This window comes from Varanus komodoensis, unplaced genomic scaffold (assembly GCF_004798865.1).
Source record: "Varanus komodoensis strain SLA01 unplaced genomic scaffold, ASM479886v1 scaffold42, whole genome shotgun sequence".
Classification (NCBI taxonomy): domain Eukaryota; kingdom Metazoa; phylum Chordata; class Lepidosauria; order Squamata; family Varanidae; genus Varanus; species Varanus komodoensis.
In genome coordinates, this window is record NW_025335972.1 from 4,296,002 (window position 1) to 4,323,665 (window position 27,664).

Below are 27,664 nucleotides of genomic sequence, written 5' to 3' on the forward strand. Positions count from 1 at the left end.
CTGGGTTGGCATCGCATTATTTAGGTGACCCCATTCCTGCTATGATACGCCTGAAGCGATCCGCGCAGTCCCGCGCTTAGTCCCTCGTTAAGGCAAGGCTTCCCCAGGACGCTTTCTCTGAAGCATCCAGCGCGACCACGATAATAGAAATAGGATGCGGGAATGGATGGACCATTCCATTGACGCCACAGGGCCGGCGCGCTGTAAGTTACTTGGGGGCGAGAAGGAAAAGAAAAAGAAGAAAAGCACGCGCGCGCGCGCGCGCGTGCACGCACACACACAACACACACGCCCAGCTTCTGTCCCCGAAAACAGTTGGACTCCTGCTGTTGCTGAGCTTTGCCGCCTCTGCTTCTTCCTCTTCCTTAGATACCAAGTTACCAACGCTAAACCAATCGAGAGCTCTATTTCCCCTCCCTTCCACTCTCCGGTTAATCTCGCTCCTTCCTCTCTCCCTCCAGCTCAGTCATGACGCTCCAGCGGCTCTGGCATCTTCTTTCCTGCTGTTCCCTGCTCCTGCTGGCCGGTAAGTGTCCAGTGGTGGTCCATGCCACCCTCTGGCTGATGCTTTCCAGCTCCCCACTCGATGAGGATGGGCTTTTCAGGGAATCTGGTGACAAAAGCAGGGGGAGGGGGGCTTGACTTGTCAGAAACAGGATCTACTAGATGCATACAGCTAATGAATATGCCCAGACTGTGTGAAATTAGAACAAGGAGGCATTCTGTCGCTCGCCCTGTGTGTGTGTGTGTGTGCGCGCGCGCGCGCGCGCGATTCCTCTAGACCGCTCAGGCATCTTTGCCTGGATCTTGTAGAGGTTCGGCACGTGTCCGACACCAGACAGCCTGTTGTTTTTCTAGGGAAATCTCCCAGCCCTAGTTCTACTCCATGGTCAGTGCTGTTATTCGCCCCTTTCGTTTTGGAAAGGGGAAGGGGAAGCCGTGCTCTTCTGACACATTTTTATTATTTCTGTTCTAACAGTGAGCAAGAATGGAGGCTGAGCATTGCGTGGGGGCGGGGCGGGGCGGGGGCGGGTGTATCTTGGTGGACTCCTCTTGGATCCTCTTCCAAACTATGTTTGGGATGGAGGTAATAAGGTCTGGTTGGTTGGGAACTTAGGGTGCCCCCAGTTTTTCTCCCTAGCTCTGAGAATGGAATGCTTTTTACGGATGACAGGGCTTAATTTCTAAAATGAGGGGTCCATTTGAAGTATTCTTTACCCTGTGTGTGTGGGGGGGGGGGAGGGGGTGGCGGCAGCGATGGAGAGTTGCAATTACTTAGGAAAGCAAAAAAGGCACTCTGCACATGATCAAGAATCCATGATCTTTACATGGTCCAGCTTCTAAAACAAGGTAGCTCTGTCTAAAACCAGCCTGTTTTTACTGAGTTAGAGAGAAGGGCAGGAATAAAAATCAGGGATTTGAGATTCTGACCCAATCAAAAAGCTGGGAGGAAGATTGGGGCCTGCAGGTTCTTCAAATAGACACTTTTGTCCTATCCCCTGGTCTCAGTCAGCTTGCAACATTTTAAAGTACCACCTTCATCTGGCATCCACACAGCTAGCCTGATTACTCAGCTACAAAGGAGAACAGCAGAGCCTGTGTACTGCTGGGCACAGAGGGGGGATTTGACAGGTGGCAGCTTGTCATACATGAGTGTGGAAATGCTGTCATCTGCTCAGCTGTTAAAGGTGCAGCGGCCTTAACTTCTTTTGCATCTGATCATCCGAGACATATCTGTGTATCCCTTTGGCACAATCCCGTTGTTTTCATCCATCTAGCTGAATGGGGAACCCATTTTTCTCCTGTTTGCCCTCACCTCCATCTTCCTCCCCACTCTTCATTGTTTCCCTTGTGATTGCAGGAGCTTCAGGGCAGAGATCCATCTTTTCTTATTATTCAGTTTCTCTTACAGTGACTGTGCCCCATCTCTCCCTAAACAGCTTAGATGCCTGGCTATCGAGTTTTGCTCCTTTTGCACTACCCATAGCAGTCCCACCCCTCAAGTTTAAATACACATACCTAATTCAGCATTCTCCACCACTCTTCATCTTTTGTGTCTGGAATGGCCTAAGTATAAAGTGGAGGGGATTTTGTGCAGAGGGTAGAGGAGGGGATTTTGCAGTTCTGGAGCACTGTGCAGCCCACATCAATAAACTGGAACATGTTCAGAGAATGGCAACAAAGATGGTGAAGATTCTGGGGAGGGAGTTCTGTGGGGAAATGTTGAAGGAGTCGGGTGTGTTTCATAGAATCATAGAATAGTAGAGTTGGAAGGGGCTATGAAGGCCATTGAGTCCAACCCCTTGCTGTTGCAGGACACCATGTTATATGAGGTGATTACATAGTAATATATGAGACTTCTTATTTTTGGGGTTATCACTCAGATGATGGAACAAATTTGTTTTATGTTGCTCCAAAGCAGCCTTTCCCAATTTAGTGGCCTCCAGATGAGTTGAATTACAACTCCCAACATGTCCCAGCTCCAAAGGGTAAATACCAAACTTTTGGAAAAGATTTCCAGCCAAGCACTAGAGATACTTTCCTGATGGTACGAGCTGTAGCACAGACTGTCCTTCAGCAGAGGTTTTTAAGCAGATGGTCACCTATCAGTGATGCAAGCAGTTGAACTGCTTGAATTTGGAGGTTCCTTCCAAATCAATTATTCTGTGTCATGGGCACTGGAAAGCTACTGCTAACAGAATTCCTTCTTTTATATAACAATGAAAGGTACAGGAACTCTACAGATCTGATTGCATCTAGTCTCCTTTCTTCCTCCATGGATTCTATAGTGCAACTGTTACACACACACACACACACACACACACACACACACGGAGGGAGGGAGGGAGGGAGGGAAGCTTTTCATTGCCACAGAAGGTGCTGTTCAGGCATTTTAGTGCTTAAAAGGTCCTGTCATTAGCACTGAGAGAAAAGCAATTAGGATATTCTATCAGCTTCTTTCCAACTCTTGGAGAAGATCACAAGTCTAGCTAAGTGTTAATTAAACTGAGTGATGGGCACAGGAGCAGAGGAGGTGTGATGGTGCAAGAAACTTCCAGGAGAAGGAAATCCGTAGATGCACAGATACCATTTGTCTAGTTACCTAGAACAGCCAGCCACACAAGAATTAAGCTGTTGAAATTATTTGCATAGCTAAATCTCTACTCCAGAAATGTTTCCAGATGAAGCTTTGACTATGGAATTGCCCTGCTGCATTCATGGACTTTTATAGGGGTCCAGGTAATGCCATCTTCCACTGGTGATACTCCTGCATTTCTTGATTCTTTATTCTTCTTGTAAAAAATGGCTGAGATGGAAAGGATGGAATAGCTGCACAATGCCTTCTGGTTGTTAGATGGAGTCCTCTATTTGGAAGCACCCCAGAAACATAGGAACATGATTCAGAACATTGGGGCATCTAGCTTGAGATGTTAGTTGTCATTTAGTATTGTTGTTAAAAGATGAGTTATTGTGTTGTCTAAATCCAGTCATGATAATATGGTTTTTTTAACCATGAACAACCCACAATTCTTAATCCAACCACAAACCATGGCATCTCTTCCAGGGTCATTTGTAGTTAACAAACCATGGTTAGTTAGTATGGCTGAGTTCAGACATCATGATAACCCATGTTTCAATAAAGCCTATGGTTCAACAAGTCACACTCAACCTATACTGAATCTTTGAGTATGAGTTATCATCCTGTCCGAACTCAGAAATTATCAGAAACAATCATCATGGCAGCCAGTCATGGAGGCCAGCAGTTCCTCAGGGTTTCAGGCAGATGTATTTCCTACCACTGTCTAGAGATGTCAGGGATTAAATCCAGGACCTTCTGCATGTAAATCATATGTTCATTCCCTAAGTGATAGCCCTCTACAAAGCAGTCCCGAGAAAAGTGCTCACTGAGTTTTGCACCTGATTTTGATAGCCCTTATACAGATATATAAGCATGTTCATTGGATTGCCTCTACATCTGATGCATTACACACACTGGTAGTTTGCATTGTTATATGTATCGGAATTCCTCTTTCATCACAGTTTATGTCATCTCCAAATACAATGCATAAATATGTATACTGCTCTCAAAATTAGTAAAAATTGCACACGCATGCAAAAAGCATGCAAGATAGAAAAAATGGGCAGATTTGCTTAAATTGCATTATTATGTAGGTCACAGAATTCAGCTTTTCTTATTGCACAGCTTGTGCTACATTGATGCAAGATTTTGGCTTTGAAGATCACTGGGTGACTTTGGGCAGCAGCCTAACCTATTTTACAGGTTTGTCGCTCTGAGGATAAAAGGAAAAGGAGGAGGACTGTCTAAACTGTTTTGGGCTGCTTGTAAGAGGGAGTAAGAAGGAATATATACACATTTCTGTTCTCTTATTTCCAGTGCCAGTTTTCACAATCCTGATTTACAGGGACAAGGGTGATCACTGTCAGGTTTGCAGTTCAGGAAGAAAGGCTTAAACTTCCTCATGTACTGAACTTCTAATCTTGATCTCTCCCACTGCCACCACCATTTCTACTATCAAGTAAATTATAACAAAGCTATATATTTAATATAGCATGTACACTGATCAGTTTATGGACAGGTATGCATGCATCTGTGTCAGTCATACACACAAACAACCTCCAGAGACATTCTGCCAAATCTAATTACTACCCTCTCTCAACTTAAATCTTGCTGTGCACTGCCCAGAGAGCCCTGGAAGGCTATAAATGGAATGAATAAATAATAATGAACATAAAATAATGCAACAATAATTATAATAACAAGCCTCATATGGTGTATAGCTTGAAACAGAGTTCTGGTTCTTACTGGGAAGTTGCAAAGCATTTCTGAATTTTGGAATGTGCTTCTGTGTACAAAATCCTGTCTATAGACAACTAGAGTGTCAGTAAGAAGCAAGGTGAGAACTCTTTTCCCCATGTGCTAACTTTCTATGTAGAGTTTGGATGGATGGATGGATAGCTAGATATATAAGCATTCCCTGTGTGAACAACCACTTGCACTGCAGCCTGAAATGCTGCAGTCTTGCAGATGCATGTTCACTGATTCCCAGCACAATCTTAAGCATATATACTCTGGAGCAATTCCTGGAGTTTTCAACAGTATCAACTCCTAGTATAGTCTTCCCTAGTCAGGGGCTCTCTGGAAGTTTTGGACTAAAACTCCTGGTATTCCTGGCCCTTAAGCATCTCGTTGGTGCGGATGGGAGCCCTGGGTGTAACATCCTCTCTAATTTCTGCACGCTGGGAATTTCTGGATTATCCTTTTCCTTTCTGTTTGGCAATCCCCTGGCAAAATGCTTGTGGGTGCCCTGTTTCAGAAGTGGAGCAGCACGTGTTTGATGTGACCACCTGGCCAGAAAACCCTGTGGTGGAGCACGGAGGGTCTCTCTGGCTGAATTGTAGCACCAGCTGCCAGGAGGCAGATGCCAAAGGAGGCTTGGAGACATCGCTGATCAAGGAGTGGAGAGACAATGGGACCGGCTGGGCAGCCTTCCAGCTTGTTAACATCACGGAGTGGGCGTCTGCCACGGAGTGCTCCTTCAGCTGTTATGGGGAGCATAAATCTGCTCGTGCAAACATTGTGGTATATCGTAAGTGGCTATGCAGAAACAATGTCTGGTTTATTTGTTGCATTTGTATCTCTTGTTTTAAGGAACTCAGTGCAGCTTACCCCGGCCATCCTTATGCTAATACTCCCCAGATGTGTTGGACTACAACTCCCAGCTCTTGGAGGCCACATGCCAGTGCTGGGAGGCCCTGAAGGCAAAAGGGGTGGGGCCAAAGGCAAAAAGGAATGGCCAAAATGCAAAAAAGGTTTGAAGTTCCTACAATTCGTAAATAAGCCTTAGAAAAGAGCCAGTGTCATGTGGTGACTGGAGTGCTGGATGGGGTATCCAGGAAATCCAGGTTTTACTTCTCACTCAGCCATGAAACTCATTGAGTGAATCTGGGTCATTTACACACTCCCAGCCCAACCTTCCTGACAGAGTTGTTGTTCTGAGGACAAAATGGAGCTATGTCAGCCACCTTGGGTTCCTCATAAGAGGAAAAGGGGTGCAACATAAATGTAAGCTCCATCAGCATAACCTCAGCTCTTTAGAATGAGAGGGAGGGGAGCAGCACAAAAACTAGGAACCCACCAAACAACTGGTAGTTGAGGAAAAGTGGCGGAAGCAGGGGGTGAGCGCAGTTCTAAGGAACCTAGAGGGCTGAATTTGATTCCTGGGCCTGAGCTTCTGCATCACTGGTCTAGCAAATGACTCGATCCTTTCCTTCCTATGGATTTTCTGTGGCAGCTTCTGCGCTCGTGCAGAATCCCACCCCAATGTGCTTCCGTGTATCATTCCAGAGATTCCAGAGCAAGTAGCTTTGGATCCAGTGCCCGTGATGGAGGTGGGCAGAGTGTATAACCTGACATGCTGGGTTGCTAACGTTGCTCCCATCCGGAACCTCACGGTGACCTTGCATAAAGGAAAGGAGAAACTGCACGAGGAGGCATTTGAGATGCATGGTGCTCCTGAAGCCAGTGATGTTGTGGTGGCCTATGCCATAACTGTCCAGCAGGAAGATCACAGGAAGGAAGTCACCTGCCATGCCACTCTGGATTTGAGGCCTCATGGGCCACTCCTTGAAAAGACATCCCTCAGCAAGGTCCTAAGAGTCTTTGGTGAGACAGCTTGTTATACTTTGGTATACAGTATTCTTTTGTCTTTTCTTAACGATTGGAAATGAATGCATTATTTTTCCAGTGAACATAAATTACTTGAATACATGTATTCAGAAAGAGAAAGAGAAATAAAACATTTCAGCAGGCAGAAGTATTTTTCTTTCTAAATAAGAGACTCTCACAGATTTAAACAATGGTTGTGGGATCTACATTGGCTTTTAGTAGAATGTTATGTCTACCCATTGAAGCCTGGTGTAAAAGATGAGCATGTCAAATTCTGAGCCCAAGAATTAGTTCCAAGTACCAAAACTGTATGCAACTCTACTTTTGCACTCAAAACCCCACTCCTAATTATGTGATGCTTTCTTTCTTCATTGCATCAGTATGATTTAAGTTGGTCAGTTTATTTTGTTGCTGTTATTATTACACAATCGGGAGTCAGAAATCCTTGTGAATCCATCACAAATCACCCAGATATCCTCTGGTATATTAGAATCTACCTTTTATTCACCCAGAGAGCTTTGGGTATTGGGCAGTATAGTAATTATATAAATAAAAAATAAAAATAAGACACTCCCTGTAGGAAAACACCCATGTACTGTGGCTAGCATCAAGGGCAGGCATAATCCAGCATCTGTGGAGGTCCCACATCCCAGCCAGGGGTCCTGACAAGACCTGACAAGGCCTTCACCCCTCGTCCCCTGGCAACCTGCTGGCTCACCTGCTCTGGCCCAGGCAGCAGCAGGAGCTGCCACTGCTTACTTGCTTCCTGGCCCTCTGCCTGGCAGGCACGCAGGTGTGGCAATGAGGAGAAACAGGAGGGCCAGGAGCAGCTGGTGGGAACAGCAGCAAGAAGGTAGGCTCCCTGAGGGAGATGGCCCACTGGGGGTGTCTTCCCAAGGGCCCTCTGCAGCCTGGAAGCAGCACAGGCACAAGCATATTCCTTCCTAGCTGTGGGCAGAGCTGGAGCCAGAAGGGAAGTAGGCACCCGGTTTCTCTCTTTCCTTTTCGGCCACCCTTCCTTCCTTCCTTCCCTCCCTCCCTCCCTCTTCCTCTTCTTCCACCCCCAGTGTGCTGCTGGAGAAGCAACATAATGCTGTTGGGAGAAGCCTGAACTGATCGCTTTCAGAGGGCATTTCAAATGCAGTGGCCCTAAGGTGCCCACTCAAGCTGCCCACCTCTGCTGCAGAGACACCTAGGGTGCCATCCCCTGCATGTCCAGACAGGAACAAGTCTTTAAACTCCCAGCATGGGTGGCTGGGGAATGCTAGGGGGGATTTTGGATTTTTGTATAAGCACACATAGCATTGTGCTCTTAAGGACTTTTTAGAACCTAGGATGTAAACAAGTTGGAAGTGAATGCAGGAAGCTGGACCACTGAAGTATTACCATTCTTCTCCTTTCAACTCATAGCTTTTTAGAAATGTCTTCTGAGCAATTATAATTCAGGGCAGGATGCTAGGCTTGACAGGCAGCTGATGTGAGCCAGGTTATCAAGAATCTCATTCTTAGAACAAAAAAGTATCTCTGGCCCTTGTCCCCCCCCCCCCCTCTCCATAAGCACCAGTTCCCAGTTGCATGCTCAGGGAAGACATTCTACTGCCAGTGAGCATGCAGGGAATATGTAATTAATATAATCCTGTTACTGAGTGTCTATTAATAACTCTGTGAAAGACACTGCCTGTTTCCCTCAATCTTGTGTGAGTGTGAGAGAGAGAGCTTCGTGCTTTAATGAAGCTGTGATGGCTGGTTGATTCACAGCCTTTGTTTTGGTGCCCAGAGACAAGCTGCCCCCAACCTCACCTGGATGTTTGGCACAGACTGACAATGCATTTTCTTAATGGAAGAACGAAATGTAGTCAGCTGTCTTTGAGGGGTTGCTTTGCAATACGTTCACCCAGGGAAGACACGTTACACTGCCAACATTTTTTCCTTTCTACGTTTGTTTGTCACCTATCCTCAAAAGCTCATGATAGCTTTCAGGAATAAATATGCCACATAATTAAAACACATCAAATCCTAAAAGAATGTCATTTGAGAAGAACAGGGAAAACAGCAATAAGAACAAAGGAATAAAAGGACACGTTATGTTGAAAAAACACTCACACACTGCCAGATGCATGTAGTAATCTATGAGCGGTTGCACTGAAATGTGCATTTGCACCAATGTGCAACCCCTGGAAAGCTGCACAGCGAGGATGCACAGTGCTGACGTTTGGATGCACATACCATTTATACCTGCTATTTCTAGTCTCAAGAAGCAGGTGTGTGTGCTAGACAGCTCCGTGGCTGTGGACCCCTTATCTGAATTAGGGCAAGAATTAATGTCTTCCATCTGGTCAGCAGTGATTCCCAAGGAGGAGGAATGTGCAGGGTGCAATCAAATGTATGTGCAGGCAGGAAAAGAGCCTATAAGTCCCAGTGTGCTCCAGTCAGCCAATTGTAGCTTTTCTGTCTGTCTAACATACGATAAGGGACTTCCTTCATGGAAGGTGACTTGCCACAGTTACTGCTGTCCCCTGCTCTAGGTGCACTCAGAGCTCATAAGGAGTGATAGTAAGCTTGGATAGTAAAGGCTTGTTCCGATCTCACGATGGCTGTTTGGAGACGGAGCAAACACAACAGGATCCTGCTTTTTTGCATTCATGTGTTGTCTGGAAAAGGCTGAAGAAAACTAGGCTTGAGCAGGGCTGGCCTTACTATTAGAGGGAGTGCACTGGCTGGCTTAAGAGCAGTGAATGTTCTAGTCATTTTGTTGATTATTTCTGTTTTTACTGTCAAGGAAGGGAAAGGAGCACCTACAGAAATGACTACCTGGGGAGCCAAAATAACTTGATCAGCCTTGTCCGCTAAGTGCTTCGACTGTCCTGGGGGTTGAGTAGGATGTGCTGCTCCTTCCTAGTAAGAGCTATGTCTTAGGCCAGCCCTGTGGTCAGCCAGTTCTGGATAAAAGTATAGGAGTGTGGCTACCCAGAGCCAGTGTGATATAGTGGTTAAGAGTTCAGGCCTGGGACTCTGGGGATTTGGGTTCTAGTCCCCTCTTGGCCATGGAGCTCACTGTGCGACTTTGTGCCAGTCACAGACTCTCAACTCACCCTACCCCAGAGGGTTGTTGTGAGAAGATTGAAAGCAGGAGGAGAATGAACTTCCTTGAGTTCCTTGGAAGGAAAAAGGGTGAGATATAAATATAATACATACATACATAATGATGGGGGTAGAGAAACAGAAGTGTGGGGACTTGCTGAATTTGTTTTATTGGACGAGGAGGAGTTTAAAGCACCAAAGAGGACGTGCATACGGTAGATGTACCTTCTTTGGCTTCAGCATGGGGATGTTGCTCATAAAAAGCATGACTCTTCAGAGACTGGAGGCAAAAGAGTTGGAGCATCTCTGTACTTGGACACAAGTCCTGTTCCATATGTGCCATCTTTTTCCTTTCCAGATTTTGCAGTGGATCCCCAGCTTCATGCCTCACACTATGTGGAGGCTGACAGCAACATGACTGTGCAGTGCGATGTGGTCAGGGCTTTCCCAGTGGAAGAGGCCCAGTTTGACCTGACACTTGGAGAGGAGAGACTGAATACCAGCATCAGTGTGTCGGGTGCGGCTGTACAAGCCCAGACACAAGCATCCTCTTTAAGGGCTGGAAACCATACACTCACCTGCACAGTATCCCTGGGACCAGTGACCAAATCTGCAGTGGAGATGGTACAAGTTTACAGTGAGTGGGTGCTCAGGTTTCCAGAGAACAATGGCTCATATTAAAAATTCTTCTGTTAGGTTTTCTTCTTCTTTGAGAGGGCATGACAGTCAGAAGCACAGCACCGTCACTGGTAGGTTTCACTGTGTAAGAATGACTGGGGGAAGAGATGGCCAATCTGTACAGGCCCTTTGCAATTGATGGTGTGAACACGAGGATAACCTTGTGTCTCATCTGTTGCCAGCCCAGGCTTCTTTGCAGTGGGTGGCATAGTGAAGCAAAGGCAGTGGTGCCAGCAGGTAATTTGGACTCTGAACAGAACTGTCTGATGGTGGCAGAATGGAGGGCTGCAGATGGTAACGTGTACAACTGAAGATGGACTTGTGGTGTGGTGGCTGCTCTTTAGAGTAACCTGTGCATTCCAGAAGTTGACAAGTGCTATGGCAGCCCTGTCATTGTCACCGGACCCTCTCTGGCCTACTGGTGCAAGGAGGCTTTTTCAACCAGTCAGAACTGGTCTTCCCACAGTACCCCCCTGCATGGATAGGTGGCAGCCCACAGCCTGAATGAACTCCAACAGCCCACACGCCCCCAGATCACCAGTTCAAGACCTTGTGTGGATGTGACAGAGGCCTGGTAACATGTAGATGAGATAACTGAAAGCTTCTTCCTGCCTTTCTCCTGTTGGAGAAGGAAAAGATCTCTGCCAGCCTAGGAAGTGGCTGCCGGTTAGAAGGGTCAGCACCGCTCTCGGTGGACCAGAGTTCTGCCTCCTTCAAAATGCCTGGGTTGCCATTCGAAGCGCTGTGCAGCTGCTCCCCCAAGGCCGGTCAGCTGGGGTTTTTTTTTATTATTTATTTATTAAAACATTTCTATGCCACCCCTTGCCAAGGCCTCGGGGCGGCTTACAACATCAAATACAAAATACATTCCCTCATGTTCCCTCATGTCTCATATCGAGTGACTTTAGAAATGGACACTGCGTGAGCACAAATGGAGTTTGTGAAGTAGCATAATAGAACCTGCACTTCAAAAAGAAATGGGGTGGCAGGACTCTCATCTCTTCGGTTAGCACTTTGGATCCTGGTCCTGTTCTTCCATCTCACTGATTTTTGATTGGCCACAGTGCTTTCAGTTCTCATGATTCCTGGTACCAGCCTGATTTTATAAACACTAGTGTCTTTCTTAGAATAGGCAATAGCAAGTATTCATGGTCCCAGATCCTTCAACAACGTAGGCTTTCATGGTGTGTGGATGGCTCACACCAAGTTTTTCCCTTCCCCATCATGGTATCCTGCAGAATACAGCTCATATGATATTTTGTGTTGCCTCCACCATTTTAGCTAGCACCACGACACAGAATTGAGAAATGCAGGATTTAATTAACGTATTTCTCTACTAAAATGTTTCTGCCCTGTCCTATATGTGAGCTGAGGTAAGTTCTACTAGTTGTTACCTAGAAACAGAGGCAAATCAAGTTGCATGGCGAGTGTTTTTAGTGGCAGTCACACATCAGCACTGCATCTTGTTTGGCCCTAAGACCGTCTTTTCTCTCAGAGGATTGGCATTGAATGTCATCAACACCTGCCACTAGAGCATGTGTTCTGAGCTGTTGTAGGAATAGCATTCTTCTTTGTGCTGATGGCAGGTTTTCCTGAGCCTTCCCTGGAGATTCATCCGCCCCAGACACTCGCAAATAGTCCTGTAACCATTACATGTGATGCTCCAGCTTTTCAGCCATCCAGCATTTCTCTTCAGCTCAAAAATGCTTCTGGAAAGATCTTGGCATCTGGTGATCAAGCCCCTCTGCAATTCAACCTGAAAGCTCAGGAAGAAGATGATGGGAGGGAATTCATATGTCAAGTGGAACTGACAATTGGTGGAGACAAGATCACGAAGCGCACATCTGCCAATCTTACAGTTTTCTGTGAGTACAGAACTTACCTTCTTGGAATACCATTTGCTTTGTTATCTTTGCATTGAAATGTGTACATTATATGATATTCAGTGCATCTTCAAAAGTAGCCTTCAAGTGGTGAGTTAATTTTTAAATGGAGCATGTGTTCCCCTGAAAAATTTTTCTCTGCTCCCCTTAATTATTTTTTAAAGAAATATATATATTTTAAAAGTTTACAGTTTTGTCTGTAAAAGACCTACAAACCAGATTAACTTTTAGGCTGCCAGTGGGTCTGTTTTGAACCCATCTATCAGTAAGCAAAGTACCATTCTGGAATGAATTCCTAAGATGCATTTTTAATTTTTAAATAACATGAAAAGTCTATTATAATACTGTATGATATAGTGGAATGCTACACCAAGATACCCTAAATTCCCTCCCAAGGCTGTTGAATTATACAACCTGTATCTACTATACAAATTGGGCAACTATGTTTAAAATTCCCTGTTGTGCATAAGTTTCTTTGGTTAAGTGCAGGGCTTTTTTGTCATAGAACGCACTGGAACAGCGTTCCGGCACCTTTTTTTCCAATGGATTTTACGAAGTGATTTTGAATTGTAGCAGATCGGCAGCAAACATCATTAACATAGTGCCTGCAGGCTGCTTTTGTGTCTGCTATCTGCTCCAGACGCTGCTTGGCTTGGGATTGGTGTGTGGTTGCGCGCTTACTGCTGTCGACGTGAGTTCCGGCACCTTTTTTTTTTTACAAAAAAAGCACTGGTTAAGTGCAATCTACATCCAGCCTCCCTAGTGCCTCAATCTGGCCCTCCAGAAATCCCCAAAATAATGGTGCCCTTTCCCCCAAATCATCAATAATATAGTGGTTTTTCAGCGTTTCCGCAGTTCTCCCTACCCTGGTCTTTGTTACTGACTGTAAGAACTTTAAGCTACACTCTACTGGAAATCTGCATTTTCAGGCCCAGCCTTTTTGTCCCTTCACCTTCACTCATGCTGACCATCGCATGTGGCCCCCGACAGCAAAGAGATTCAACACCCCTGATCTTCTCATTCAAGCTCACCCCCCTGGGAATTTGCCAGCTCAAAATGCAATGGTGTGTGCTTGTATGGTTGTTTGCTCCTCTGAGTCCACAGAATAACCTGGGAGCTAAGGAATGGGTCCTGGAAGACTGGGGGGTGAAGCCTGGTGAAACAGGCAGGCAGTTAGTGACAGCTGGTGGAGGCAGAAGGCAGTGCTTGGCAGCTATGCCTGGAGGCTCAGCGTGGAGCTTCATGGACTGATGTGTTGTACTGAGAGCCAAGTGAATAGCTGAAGCTCCATCAAGCCAGTGGAAGATTACCAGCCCACCACCGATCTGCAGTTGACATTGGACTCATTCCGCAGGAGACCCTGACAAAGTATTTAATGACTTTATATGCCGCTACAATAGCCAATATCTGGGCTCTCTGTGAGACTCTCTGTCAGGCCTTGAAGCCTGACTGTCAGTTGTAGAGGCAGCGGCAGGTATTCAAATGCTCTCCGCATCTGAACACCAGGTAGAGGAGTAGACAGCACTAGGTAGAGGAGTCCTGTGAGGTGGGATACATATCGAGGGGCTGAGCGTGGAAAACCATCTGGTGGATCAGAATAAATGAGCTGTGCCTGATGACTATCAGGAGGGCAAGGTTTGCACGCCTGTTGGGTATTTCTTTCTTTATTAAGATATTTCTGATGTACCCCATATCACAGAGTGGGATACAACCAGTAAAAACAATTCAGTGACAAATCTACAATTCAGGATATAAAATCAGTAACAATAATTAGAACTTTCCAAAAGTTCAGTGAGACCCCAAAGCTTGGGCAAAGAGTTAGGCCTTAACCTGGCACCAAGTGAAGGCAACATGGTTGCCAACTGGGCTGCTCGGAATGGATGTTCCATAAGAGAGATGCCACAGCCAAGAAGGCCCCTGTGCTGTCTCCATGTAATGCACCATTCCTAACAGAGCAGAGTAGAAGATAATCTTTTACTCAAGGTTAATACTTCCCTTAATACTTGGGCCCTCTTTGCTGCAACAGGTACTCCTTCAAAAACTGAGGCATGAAGGCAACAGAAGGAAGTTTCATTTTATTCCTATAGTTATTGTATTGCTATAATTTAAATATGTTTAAAATACAAAATTACCTCAGAGTAATTTTGAGTGTTTTTGACAAAATGTGTCATTGTAAAATATGAGGGAAGACGAGAAACGTTAGTTGTGAATTTAACAACTGAAGCAGTCCACATGGTCATCTAATGAGGGCCCAAAAATGCAAAAAAGACAGGATTGCCAATTAGAATGCAAGAAAAACACACAAGGTGCAAGGAACTTCATAGAAGCACACTCAATCAGTATGTATTAAATAAAAAGAAGTGAGCTTGTGATAGTTAAGACTACTTTTCTTAATTTTATATGCAACACACTATGAAAACTGATATCACAAGGAAAAATCTACTTTCTAAATATGAAAACAATTCCATGGTTAATTGAATAAGGTCAAATAGCCAAGTGTACTATAGTTTGTGAGCTGATGTATTCATCTGAAGAAAACTTCAATATTATTTTCAGTATAGAATATAGATCTCTGTAAAGGAAAACAAAGATATTCCTCATATTACATGTTTCCCCAAAGTTACTTTACACAAAACTGTCATAAGCAATGTATCTCTTTCACCTTATTTGTGGCAAATCACTCTTTCCCCAGGAAAAACTGGTGCTTTAAATGCTCCACGGAAGAGAGAATGCTATCAAAGGAGCCATAGATTAAGCAGCGGTTTAAGCCTTATACATAGGGTATCCTCACCAACATATAATTAAATCCAAGATCTAAAATTACTGAATATGACATGAGACCAATCCTATTGCCACAAGAAAGTAGACTTGGTATCCCCACTGCCCCTAAGCTAGAGCTGGCCGGAGTCATTTTGTCACCTCAAGCATTTGCACTGTGTGATTCAAGAGGTGCAACCCCCTCAGCCCTCAGCATCGTATGTGGTGCTGCAAGAGACCTCACACTGCCCCTTTCACAGTGCTTCTGACATTGCAGGGGGCACTTCAGTTGCTTGCACTGCCCTTCCCCCAAGAATCGCTTGCCACCCCCACGTCCGTCAAGGGTATCCAAGCTCTTGTCTCCTTGCAACCCCCGCATAGCCCGGTGGCCCAGCCGGTCTACTTGCTTTACCCGCAGTCCTCTTCAACACTTGCAGGTCACTGTGAAAACAAAAGGCCAGCAAGGCCAGCCAGCCACAGTCAACCCCCCCACCCCCACCCCCAACAACATACACCACTTCCAGTGTAAAAGATACAGTGTCGACCCATTTTAATGGCCAGAGAGAAGGAGACAGACTAACAGACTTGCAGTTCGGTGTCTGTTAGGCAGAACCAAGAAAATGCAATGGTGTGATGCAGCTGTGTCAAAAAATGCTGAAATTAGTTCTGATGATTGAGAAAGAGAAGCAAGTGAAGATCCGGGGTTTCAGGGTTCAGCTTCTGGTGCAGCAAGGGGAAAGGGAGCAAAGCTGGAGGGAATCTAGTGAGTGAAGACTAGGAGCTGAGGTATTACAGGGGAGGGGGCGTTCATGGATGCTAAAGGAGCACATCACATGCTCCAATCATGCCTAAAGTGCGCATGGGGACCTGCTTTTTAGGGCAAATAGGCATGTGCTGGACCAGTGACGGGTGCTAAATCTTCCACTAGCTCCTGTCTTTCTCTTTTGATACTGCTCTCTCCCCACTTGGCCCTTGTGAAAGAATTAATCTATTCACATTATTTTGTGTTATACTCAGCCAAAAAGCAGTTGCTTTCTGTTTGGACTATTTGCAATGTAAGTTTTATCTAAACTTGGACAACACTTTAAGCCTGTGGTAGCCAAAACACTTGCAGAACCACTTGACAAGAGTGGCCAAAAAGGACCTGCCATTCAGGCCGCACAATTTAAAGCGAGTGTCCACCACAGCTTCCAACCAATATAGCCAGCAGCCTCAGCAGTGCAGGACAAGCCATGCTCTGCTTCGCTTCCACTAACGGAGGTTGAGCAGAATGTGCCACCCCTCTCCGCAGCAGCAACCCTGAAGGATTCTGGGATTACTGCAGAGAATGCTGAGCAGGAGGCTCTTGTGCTGAGCCAGAAGCCAGAATCCCCTATAACAGATTAGCTACGCTTTAGCTGGGTACAAGTGAGAAACCTGTTTAATTCAATTTTAGTGAAAACTTACACAAATTTGCAAATTTACTTCATAAATGGGTTTTTGCTTTTTGGTTTTTTTATACAAGTCTAGAAGAAAGTGATCAGGGTTTGCATCCTGTGGTATTTAACTATAGTTATTCTGCTGAATTAGGGTTGCCACCACTTCTTCTTTGTGTTTAACAGCTCTTTTGCAGAGAGGTACAACAAGGTCTTCTCTTTCCTGGGAATAGCCATACCTTGTGAACTAGGCCAGTGCAGATAAGCGAAACTGTTGTTGAGTTCATTTTCTTTACAGGAACTTTGTAAAGTTCTTCTCATATTTATAAAAAATTATCTTCACAAATAGGATTGAAGTAACATTAGATTTATACAAATAAAAGGGGGAGAAAGTAAAACTGGCAGATTTGTCCGTCCCTAGTCTTAACTAGTCATAAACATTGTCTGCAAAATATACCCTCTTTTCCATTGCATAAAGCCCTGCTCAGGGATATAAGCACTCTTGCTCCCTAGGTTTAGCACACAATATTTGACTACTGGAATTATGTTTTCTAAAAAACTAGGCCACAAAAGATTGAAATGAATCATGGCTCTGGTGTAGATAATACCACAAGGATTGCTGACATCTGGAGATGGTTCTTCAAAATCTGTACTCTAACCATATAATTCAAGATCAACCTAAACAGTGAAAAGGGACTAAATTAAAATATGTGGTGTTGCCCTGAGTTTACAACTGGAAAATAACTCTTAATTCATAGTAGTAGATCAGGAAGGTTCAACAGATAATTCTGTTTTATTACCTGTTTATTATAAAAGGTTTATACCTCAGGAGGCTGCTTAAAAGAAAAAGCAACATTAAGCCAAACACAGCAGTAAACCAAAGTTGTGAAACCAAGGGCAGACCAAGGTATGTGGACATCTGAAGCAGAAAGCCACAGTGGGAAAGGGTAGCTCAACCACAGGAGTTCTTTGAGTAGCAAATCTTGTGGGCTTGTAATCTAAAATATAATAAATAATAGATAATTTGTCGCTCTTTAAGCCAGAACATTCTTACCCTAACTTGTGCTAGGACTAGATATTCCTAAAGCAACCCCACATACCTGCACCTGTGTCAATGTGGCTTAAGTAGCAACCTCTGTCCACTGCCACCCAAATATTCTAGGTCAAGATTCTCCAACATTAAACCTCCCCTTTATTTCTTACCCAAAGAGAGAAGAGCCTCAACCAATGTGTGTGTTCCCCTCTGCACACTGCAGATGTGCCAGGAATGGATGAGTCCACTTGCCCCAGCAGCCCTACATGGGTAGAGGGAACACCACAAGTGCTTCACTGCATGGCCAAGGGGAACCCCAAGCCATCCGTGATTTGCACCAAAGATGGCCTTGCTCGCAACATGGAAAGGGAAGAGCAGGTCAACCGGAGCCATGCTGGCCTCTACAACTGCACTGCCACCAGTGAGCTTGGATCCAGCTCTAGAACAGTCACTGTCCACGTGGAATGTAAGTGACATTTCCATGTCATTGTATGTGAAGCAAGGGAGGATGGTGTACAGCTAGTTGCCCTGATTGGCTATCCAGGGATAAGAGCTCTGAACTTTGCACATGACACATGTCAGATGCAAAAGCCGGTCATGTCCTGACCTCAAGCACAAGCCCAAGAAGGACAATGGGGCCATGCTCAGTGGCAGGGCACCTGGTTTGCATGCAGAAATGATCCAGGTTTGATTCAGGCATCTCCACAAAGGGCTGGAAAGCCTGGAATGCCATGGCTGTCGGTCAGTGTTGACAAGGGTATGGTGGATGGACCAGTGGTCTGACTCAGCATGAGGCAGTTTCCTGTGTTCCTACTTCCAAGTGAGTCATGTGCATGTACCAAGCTGGAGGCTGACCGAACCCTTGTAACTCTCTCAGTCTAAGCATCACCCTCTGCCCAAATTGCCACCCTGCAATTCCTCCCTGCAGAGTGTGATTTCCTAAATAGATCCTCCCCAGGCCTGGAGCTGAGTGCTTCTGTGCCTACTGGGGATTTCTGGCCTGCCTCACAACCACTGCCATTGCATTGGACATTGCAAAGACTTGACTACTCAGAGGATGGGCTCACAGTGGGGTGGTTTATGAAGGTTGTGGGTCACTGTCTTCACATTCATAACTGTGGGCCTCAGGTTCAGTATCAGGAACATGGTTGTGTTCTCCAGTTGGCAGGATGGTGATGGTAGATGTAGATCTCCTCCACCATTCTTCTCACAAGCCAGGGCCATGACACATCCTTAATTAAGAGACTCTGAAGAAGCTGAGCAGCTTTGTGGAATATTTGTGGTTAGGGTTGAATGTACAGTTCCTTCTCCTTTCCATTGCAGATGAGCCTCAGCTGGACGAGTCCAACTGTCCAAGTAACCAAACGTGGCTGGAAGGGAGCCTGCAGAAGCTCAGTTGCCAAGCGGATGGCATCCCAGTGGCAGAGGTCTCCTGCATGAAAGACGGCAATGTGTATGATACAAGGAAGGCGCAGAATGTCACACAAAACCATGCTGGCGTCTACCGCTGCAATGCTACCAATCCACATGGGTCAAGCAGCAGGATGGTCACAATCCAGGTGGAATGTAAGTGCAAAATGACACAATAAAATAAAACCTTTTTTAAAGGTGGGGAAAAGAAGAAGAATCTGGGCACAGCCCTAGTTTCTGCAGCTGGACAGATGAGCCCAAACTGCAATGAGGCTTTGGCCAATGGGGCGGCATATAAGTTTGCAAAATAAATAAATAAATAAATACATACATAAATACATAAATAAATACATTAAATAAATAAATAAATAAATAAATGTGGCTTTTAATGGGACTCAGAGCATGCAATTCTCCACAAAATGTGCAAAATAATGTACCTAGGATTGGATTGTTAAAAACAAACCAATTTTCCAGCAGAGACTTCCTAGGTGTAAAAATTATCCCTTTGCACCAAAGAGGCCAACATGTCTTCAACATTGTCAGGCAGCTTCCCAGCTCGGGATACCCATGAGTCACTTGGGAGCTATATTTGTGTACAGCATTCCCCTTGCAAAATATTGTTTCTCCATGATCTTTATCTTTTAGATGAGCCTGAAATGGATGATTCTAGCTGTCCCCAGAACTGGACCTGGACAGCAGGAGAAGAGCAAATGTTCACCTGCTTTGCCTGGGGAAACCCAGAGCCAGTGGTTGAGTGCACTAAAGATGGAATAGCTTATAGTCCTGGGATTGTCCAGGCTGTCACTAGGGAATACACCGGCAGCTATACCTGCACAGCCACAAACATGCATGGCTCCAGCACCAGGGCTGTGAACATCCAAGTGGAATGTAAGTGAGCACAGACTGGGTGGCCTCACTGGAAGATTTTGGGATTCCTATTTATATGTTTGAACTAAAAACATCTGATGCCATTTTATGTTACTTCTTAATGAGTGTCCAAAAGTGCCTTTCAATTCAGTTTCATAGGGTGCAATCCCGTGCATGGCTGGCTGGGACATGCTGGAATTTGTAGGAGTTGTTTCTGTGTATGCATAACCTTAGTTGATTTTTAGTGTGATCCTAATGATAATAGGGTGGTTTATGGTATTGTGCTGTAGAAGTATGAAGTACACTGGAAAACTGAGAGCATAATTTGGTTTGAGTTCTGTCTCAGCATAATCAAGTACTTTTGATCTGCCATCTGAATTCAGTTGAAACCTTTCCCTTTTCTAGAGAGTGGGAGAGCCTTTAATCACAGACAGCCTGAGACTGTGCTCCAACTCCACGTATTAAATTCTGAGTTTGCATCATGACCTTAAGGGGTAGATTTTATGCAGAACTGGTAGCTATTATGGAGCCCTGTAGTTGTATTAATTCTCTGTTAACATCTGCCTTGGGATGCCGGAACATGGTAGAGGATTTGGGAAGGATCATGTATTCTAGGGTTCATAATTAACAAGAAGTGATGGCCAGGCTTGTTAAGCTGCATAGTTGTGTTGCATGGACCAAGAGGGCAACTTAGAACTCTCTAAAAACTTCCCCATGCCTGCACTTTTGCAAGGGAAGATCAAGTTGCTCGTCATGTCTGATCTTCTCTTTGAGGAGAATGAGAAGATGAGCTTCTTTTCCTGGAGCGCACTTGACAACATTGACCTCACCTTTTTGCAAACCCTGCCTTAATATTTCAGATAAGCCACAAATGGATGAAGCTAGCTGTCCAAGTAACTGGACCTTGGTGGAAGAGACACTGCCCACTTTTGCCTGTAGAGCTGAGGGGGTTCCAACTCCAGAAGTTGTTTGCACCAAGGATGGTATGCCATTCTACCTTGGCCATGGAGAAGAGATCCCAATCTACAATGGAACCTTGTGGTGTAATGCTACAAACCGGCATGGGACTGTGGCCAAGACCATCATGATTGCTGTCGAAAGTGAGTGGTAGTTATGATCTAGAGCAATAAGCTATCAAATATGTCAACCTCTCATTCTAACACATGCTAAGTGGACTGGTCCTACATCTTTGATTAATCTGAATAACATTCCTTTGCTCTGGTAGTCATGTTTCTCTCATTCCCTTACCTAGGGGAGGATAGATTGCCTTTTTGCCAGGTCTAGAGGAGAGGCAGAGTATTGTAGTCTCAGGGATTTGCCAAGTGTTGAGGCGTGAAAGAAATATGACTCCCATATGGGAAGTGCTTGAGTGGCTTTGAAGAATTTTTAGAATTTTAACCAGCTTAATTTTAACCAGCTTTAATCCCAATCTGACTGAACCTAAACAGTACATTATCAGCCCAGAATTTCATGGCTGCCATGTCAGCCATGAGTCTGTCCCATACAATAGCTGGATCAACACAGGTGGCAGGACAGGTTTTCAATCTGATTTTCTGTGCTGGATTAGGATAACATGATTTGTGTCTCTCTGGGTATGTACAGTTCAGATCAGCTTGATCTTCAGGTTACCTGTAACCATTGCAGGCATCAGTGACCAGATTTGATGTGCATCAAGGAGACAGCCACTAAGCAGTCCTGCAAAGAGTGAGATGTTATCAGAAAGGATTCCTGAGCTATGTTGGGGATTTTCCTGCATGTTTAGCTGGTGGTCTTGTTCAGACTTGTCTTATTCTGTGGCACAGATCCAGGCATCCTATTCTGTGGCAGTGTTGGAGATTATGCAGTTACTTCCCCATCACTGTTGCATCTGCTCAGTGTGGTCCAGAGGAGATTTTCAGGTGGTTAAATGCCTCTTCTGTGTAAGCTTTAGACCCCGTAAAGGCCCTCTGTGAACAATTTACTAGATGTTAAGTAGGATTATGCCAACCATATTGGAGATGAAATCACTTATATCTGTGCTTACTTGGAAGCCACTGTTTTGACAGAGTGTGAAGGGGAAGGGGCTAGTGTATCATCTAGACATGTTAAGATGACCTTTCAACTTGTACAGCCCAAGGGCATGAGCAAACTGCTTTGAGGACTGAGGCCTATTACTTACCTCTTAGATTCTTGTCTATCCTGGCTTGCAAAATCTGCCAGAGCTAGGCTAGGTAGGCTAACCCTTGACCTCCAGGGTAGTCTCCTTGAGAGATGGCATCATTCCTGCCATTTTGAAGGAAGCAGTGGCAAGGTCCTTACTGAAGAAGCCAAATGGACCCTGCCTCAGTTATCCATGCACTGAGGTTATCCAGACATCTGAGACAGACCACTGTAATTCATGTGGTGCTGCCCTCTGAAAAGAGCTCAGAAGCTTCAGCTGCTGCAGGATGTAGCTGCCTGAGAATTGGAGGGGGTAGGAGACAGCCAGACCATAGATTGCCTATGCTGTACCACCTGCACTGGTTACAAGAATGCTTATGAACCCAGTTTAAAGGGTTGGTTTGACCTTTGATGCCATAAATGGTTTGGGACCAACATACTTGAAAGACTGACTTCACTTATATTATTTTATTATTTTTATTACATTGCATTTAGATTTTACTTTTCTTCCTCTTGCGAGGAACCCAAGGCTGTTTACAAGTTTCTTCTCCTCTTCCTTTTATCCTCATAACAAACCTGAGGGATATGTTGGGTGAAGAGTCAGAGACTGGCCCAGAGTGGCTGAGTGGGGACTAGATCCCAGAGCTCCTTTGTCCAGCTCCAGTGTCCCAGCCACCACACCACATCGATTCTTGCTGACACTTTAAGAATTGCAATAGCATCTTAAGAATTGCAACTCAAGCCCTCCTCACTTGCTCACCTCTGCATGGGCAAGTACACAAAGAGGCCTTTTCTGCAATACCCCCACACGGAAGATCCATTGAACCTCAACCCTGCAAGCTTTTAGGAAGCTTCTGAAAAGCTACCTGTTTTCTCTGTGTGTTTCAGCCAAGCCCAAGATGGACGAGACCAGTTGCCCCAGCAATCAGACCTGGCTGGAGGGGACTTTGCAGGCACTGACCTGCAAGGCTAATGGAACTCCCACTCCACTTGTCTTCTGCATGAAGGAGGGAGCCACTGAAGATTTCCGCAGTGAGCGGAACGTCAGCAGAAACGACTCCGGTCTCTACCGGTGCAAGGCCACGAACGGCCATGGGACGGAGAGCTGGATGGTGAATGTGCAAGTGGAATGTGAGTTACCAGTCTGAACATTCCTTATTCTGGATGTCCCTGGACATCTGTGTCTGAGAGTGAGTGGGGCAGCAGTGCCGCCTTTCCTCATCAACAAGTGTCCCCGTAAGTCCCCTGCTTGGCGGTTACAGGGTTGTTCTTCATTAGATGAGCGAAAGACAAAGCGGAAGCAAATCTGCTCTCCAAATGACTGCAGCTAAAAGAGGCTCGTTCATGCACACATTACACCCACTCCAGGGAAACTGTGTGCCTGCTCAGGTTTTTGCTCAGGTTTTTGCATTTTGCTAAATGTGGTTGGGTATTTTCATGGTCCTGATACGCTCCCTTTCTCTTTAAACTGGACATGAACTGAACAGCCTTGTGACAGAGCAATGCCTTCAAATAGAGATCTGTCCTCTGACTTCTTTTTGTTTTATTTATTTATTTATTTATTTAGTTTTCGATTTATATCCTGCCTTTTTCCCACAAAGGGCTCAAGGCAGCTTACATCATTCTCCTCCTCCATCTTATCCCCACAACAACAACCCTGTGAGGTAGGTTGGGCTGAGAGTCTGTGACTGGCCCAAAGTCACCCAGTTGGCTCCATGGCTGAGCGGGGACTAGAACCCAGATTGTCTGAGTCCCAGGCCCGGGCTCTTAACAGCTACACCACACTGGCTCTTTGGAATGCCCTTTGACGAGGTGTGTGTTTGGTCCACTGTCAGGTAACGTAAGACTTCCCCATCCACCCTCAACCTGCCTTTGAAGGCAAAGTTACTGCTGCTTCTGATCTACTGCACTAGGGATTGTGCTGTTTTTAGCTATCCCACCAGCATGGCTAATGAGATTTCACTGTCAAGGAAGTTGATAGAGAAAACTTCCTTCATAAAATGGAAGCCTCGCTTGAATGAGAAGAACAAAAGGAGCACAAGCTTGCACGGGGGCAGTGCAAGCCCACAATAAGTGTTGCAAAAGAGCATTTTGAGAAGCATATCACTAACAACATCAAGGGCAGCGACAAAGAATTCTTGAAATAGGAGGAGGAGAGTTTGAGGAATCCAGACCAATAGTGGTGACAAAAGATGACATTCTCAACCTTATTGACAAACTGTAACTTAATAAATCACTGGGCCCAAATGTATCCATTGTGGAGTTCAAAAATAAAATTGCTGACCTTACAAAAAATGTAATATGTTCCTAATATCAGCCCATGTACCACCACTGTAACACCAATTTTTAAAAAGAGATCTGGAGGGATCCAAGAAATTACAGTTAGCTCAATGTCTATTCTATGTAAATTGGTTGGAAATGTTATTAAGGATAGAGTCATTAAGCATATAGAGGATCAAGACCTGATGAAAAAGCATCAACAAGGCTTTCACAAAGGTAAGTCCTGTTTCACTAAACCTTTAGAGCTATTTGAGACTACTAATACACATGTGGACAGGAGTGATCTGCCAGACATTTTTGACTTTGACTTCCAAAATGCTTTTGACAAAGTCCCTCACCAGATTCCTGTGCAAACTAATCAGTCATGGAATAAGAAGGGATACCCTCTTATGATCAGTAACTGGTTTAAACCCTAGAAAGCAGACAGTGGGAATCAATGGTAATTTTCCCAATGCAGGGATAGATACAATGGGGTTCCTTCAAGATCAGTAGCACCAATGCTTTTCAACTTTTTCTTATATGATTTGGAATTGGGAGTAAGCAGTGAAGTTGCCAGATTTGCTGATGAGCTCAAACTATTTAGGCTGGTTAAAACCAAAAGGAATTGTGAGGACTTCCGAAAGGATCTCTCTAAACTGAGAGAATGGCCCTCAAAATGGCAAATGTGGTTCAATATAAGCAAGTTTTGAGGCAAAATCAAGTATAACTTAAGTATAAGTTGATGGAACCTGAGCTGGCAGTGACTGACCGAGAAAGGCATCTTGAGGCTGTGGACAGCTCAGTGAAAACATCAACCCATTCTGCAGCTGCTGTGAAAATGGCAAACTGCACGTTAGCTACAATTAGGAAAGAAATTGCGTGTACTGGTGGGAAGGCAAGGCAATGCTATTGTTAGACCACCCTCCAGATGATGGTGGCACTCAGAGATGGGAGTGACTTTGGTCTGAGTTGGTTGCTAAGCAGCTTTTGTTTTTGCAGCATGGCATGTTGTGGTAGGGCTTAGAATTAGGAGGCAAAGGAGAAGACTAGAATAATAGCCCCAGACTTCACAAAGAAAGCATTTCTTTGGTCCCCCTCCACTTCTCTCTTGCTCTAATAGGGAAGAGGCATTTGGTAGGTTTCCTAAGGTCTCAGAAATCAAACTGAGGGGGGTTAACTCCCCACAAGTTCCCACTTTTCCAGTGCAGGCTGGAAAAATGGCCAAGGATGAGGAATTAGTTCAGATACATCTTCCTGCAACAGTGAAAGACCGCAGTGCTCAGAGAGTCAAGAATGAGTCTCAGCTTGGGTTTTCTGGGCAAACTGAAGCCTTCTCTTGCTTCCGCTTTTGTTTCCAGACAGGCCTGTTATCTCCACTCTGGCTGTCAGTGCTTCGTTACCCATCAGAAGAGGAGACAACGTCTCTATCACCTGCCAGGCAGATGGGTCTCCAGCGGCCAGCTACACCTGGAAGGTGCCTCAGGCCTCCAATCTCAACTATGCCAGCAACAGCAGCACAGTGAGCATTGTTGGGGCAGATGGGCAGAACAGCGGCGTGTATGAGTGCACGGCTAGAAACAAGCATGGGCAGCAGCACAGCCAGGTGGAAATCCAGGTAGAAGGTAAGACCACAAAGTGGAAAGTATTTGAAATATGTTTCTGCAGGTGAACCTGGGGCCTTAAAATCAACAAAGTACAGAGTGGAGGTGTTTGTAGGCAGAGGGGTCCTAGTGTTAACCATCCATGGTCATTCTGCAGCTATTTGCCTTTTTCTGGTTAGCACTAAGCAAAAAGATGGGAGAAGTGGTTGGAAAGCAGAGGGGGATTAACAAGTGGACAATGGGGGTAGGCTTCACGTTTACAGGACAGACTGGGGTTTTTTTCCTGGGCCCGTGCGATCCATTAGCTGGAACCAAGCGCAAAACAGTAGCTTCAAAAGAAGAGCAAACTAAACATTGAGGAATGACACGTCTCTGATTGAATTCAACCAAAAATTTGTTTTCAGTGTCAGAATTGAGCTCACAGCCCTTTTGCACAAAAATCCATTCTGGATTTTCCTTCAAGAATTCTTCATTTCAACAGCCCCCCCCCCTTTATTTTTTTTTGGTGGGGGGAGGAGATAGCTGTTGCTATGGTTAAACAGCTGTGAGACAGAATGTTCCTGATCTACTGCAAATCACCCAAAAATCCACCAGTCGATCGCAACCTAGTTGTCAGGGCTAGGGCATCCACTGCTGCCGAGCCTTTGTAAAGGAAATGGTCGGTTGGTCAAAGGAATGGCGGGTAGCACTTCATTAACAGGCCTGTGTCGACAAAACCTTGAATCCATGCTGAGGTGTTACATAGCAGGTGCCCTCCCCCAACTTATTTAAAATTTTATTTTGAACAGAACAGTCATAGGGGGCTACTTCCCTCAAATTTGCAATGATAGAGTTGTGAGGAGAGGGACTACTTAAACTTTTTTTTTCTTGTGGATGTTCTTATTTCTTCAAAATTACATGCATACCCTAGCTCAGTGCTGGGGAACATGTGACTCTCTTGAGATTGCTGGATCCCACTTCCTATCAGAATCCTGGTTGGGAGTTGAAATACAAAACATCTGGAGGGAGCCAAAGTGGTAAAAGAAGAGCACCCCCTATGCTAGAGGTTTTACAGATCTCTTCCAAATTAAGGTCTTTGGAACCTCCTAAATCAGGCCTATTCAAGCTGTGAGCCACCAAATCCAGTGCACAAAAAGGAGAGAGTGTGGTCAGCCCAAGTTAGTGGGTTACAAGCACAGGCCTGGCCAAGGCATTTAAGACATGTTCAAAGTCTGTGTCAGCATCTGGGCCATGGGCAGCTGACTAACCAACACAGGCACCAGGGCCTAAGGCAGGTAGGCTAGAGTCCAAAGTCCAATCCCAAACAAATCCACATCTTTACCCAACAGTTCAAGGTCAGCACCAGGAGTAGAAGAGCAAGGTAAATCTGGTCCAAGAGGCAAAGGCATAGTCAAGCCACCCAGGAATCAGAAACCAAGGAAGCAATGCAAACAGGAGCAGGTACCTGAGGGCTGGAGCAGGAACACAAGCAAAAGCAGGGGCCAGTAAATAGGGCAAGTCTAGGAACAAGAGCAGCATCGAGAGCAGGGCCCAGGAACAGGGAGGGAAGAGCCAGTTCTTATATAACAGTCCCCCCAGGGCTCCCAGGTGATGCTCATGAGGGCCCTGGTAAGCTGCAGTAGAGGGCTGTTCTTCTGGTGCTCGACCAGCAGGTGGAACCCTGAAGCTGCCTCGGAACCTGAAACTCTGCTTCTTAGAACCAGTCAGCCTGGCCATTGGTGAAGGACAACGGGGGCAGTAGTGCATCAACATCTCTAGGCCCATGGATCCCCTAACCCTCCCCTAGGTGCTTTTCCACTTTCCAGGGAAAAGCTAGGGGCACCTATACCTTTCCCTTCATAAGTGGAAGGGAG

The 27,664-nt window shown here is 45.3% G+C and overlaps 1 protein-coding gene across 1 annotated transcript in view; it reads left to right on the top strand.

Moving 5' to 3' along the window:
* The first annotated feature begins 467 nt into the window (after positions 1-467).
* Positions 468-27,664, top strand: part of ICAM5 (intercellular adhesion molecule 5) — a 29,709-nt gene continuing 2,512 nt past the window's right edge. Inside the window, exons 1-11 of the mRNA XM_044443799.1 lie at positions 468-526; positions 5,337-5,609; positions 6,368-6,685; positions 10,128-10,406; positions 12,034-12,312; positions 17,759-18,001; positions 18,859-19,101; positions 19,591-19,833; positions 20,673-20,912; positions 22,840-23,082; positions 25,569-25,832. Coding sequence (XP_044299734.1) covers positions 469-526; positions 5,337-5,609; positions 6,368-6,685; positions 10,128-10,406; positions 12,034-12,312; positions 17,759-18,001; positions 18,859-19,101; positions 19,591-19,833; positions 20,673-20,912; positions 22,840-23,082; positions 25,569-25,832 — 2,683 coding nt within the window. The 5' untranslated portion in view covers position 468. The remainder of the gene's footprint in view (positions 527-5,336; positions 5,610-6,367; positions 6,686-10,127; positions 10,407-12,033; positions 12,313-17,758; positions 18,002-18,858; positions 19,102-19,590; positions 19,834-20,672; positions 20,913-22,839; positions 23,083-25,568; positions 25,833-27,664) is intronic.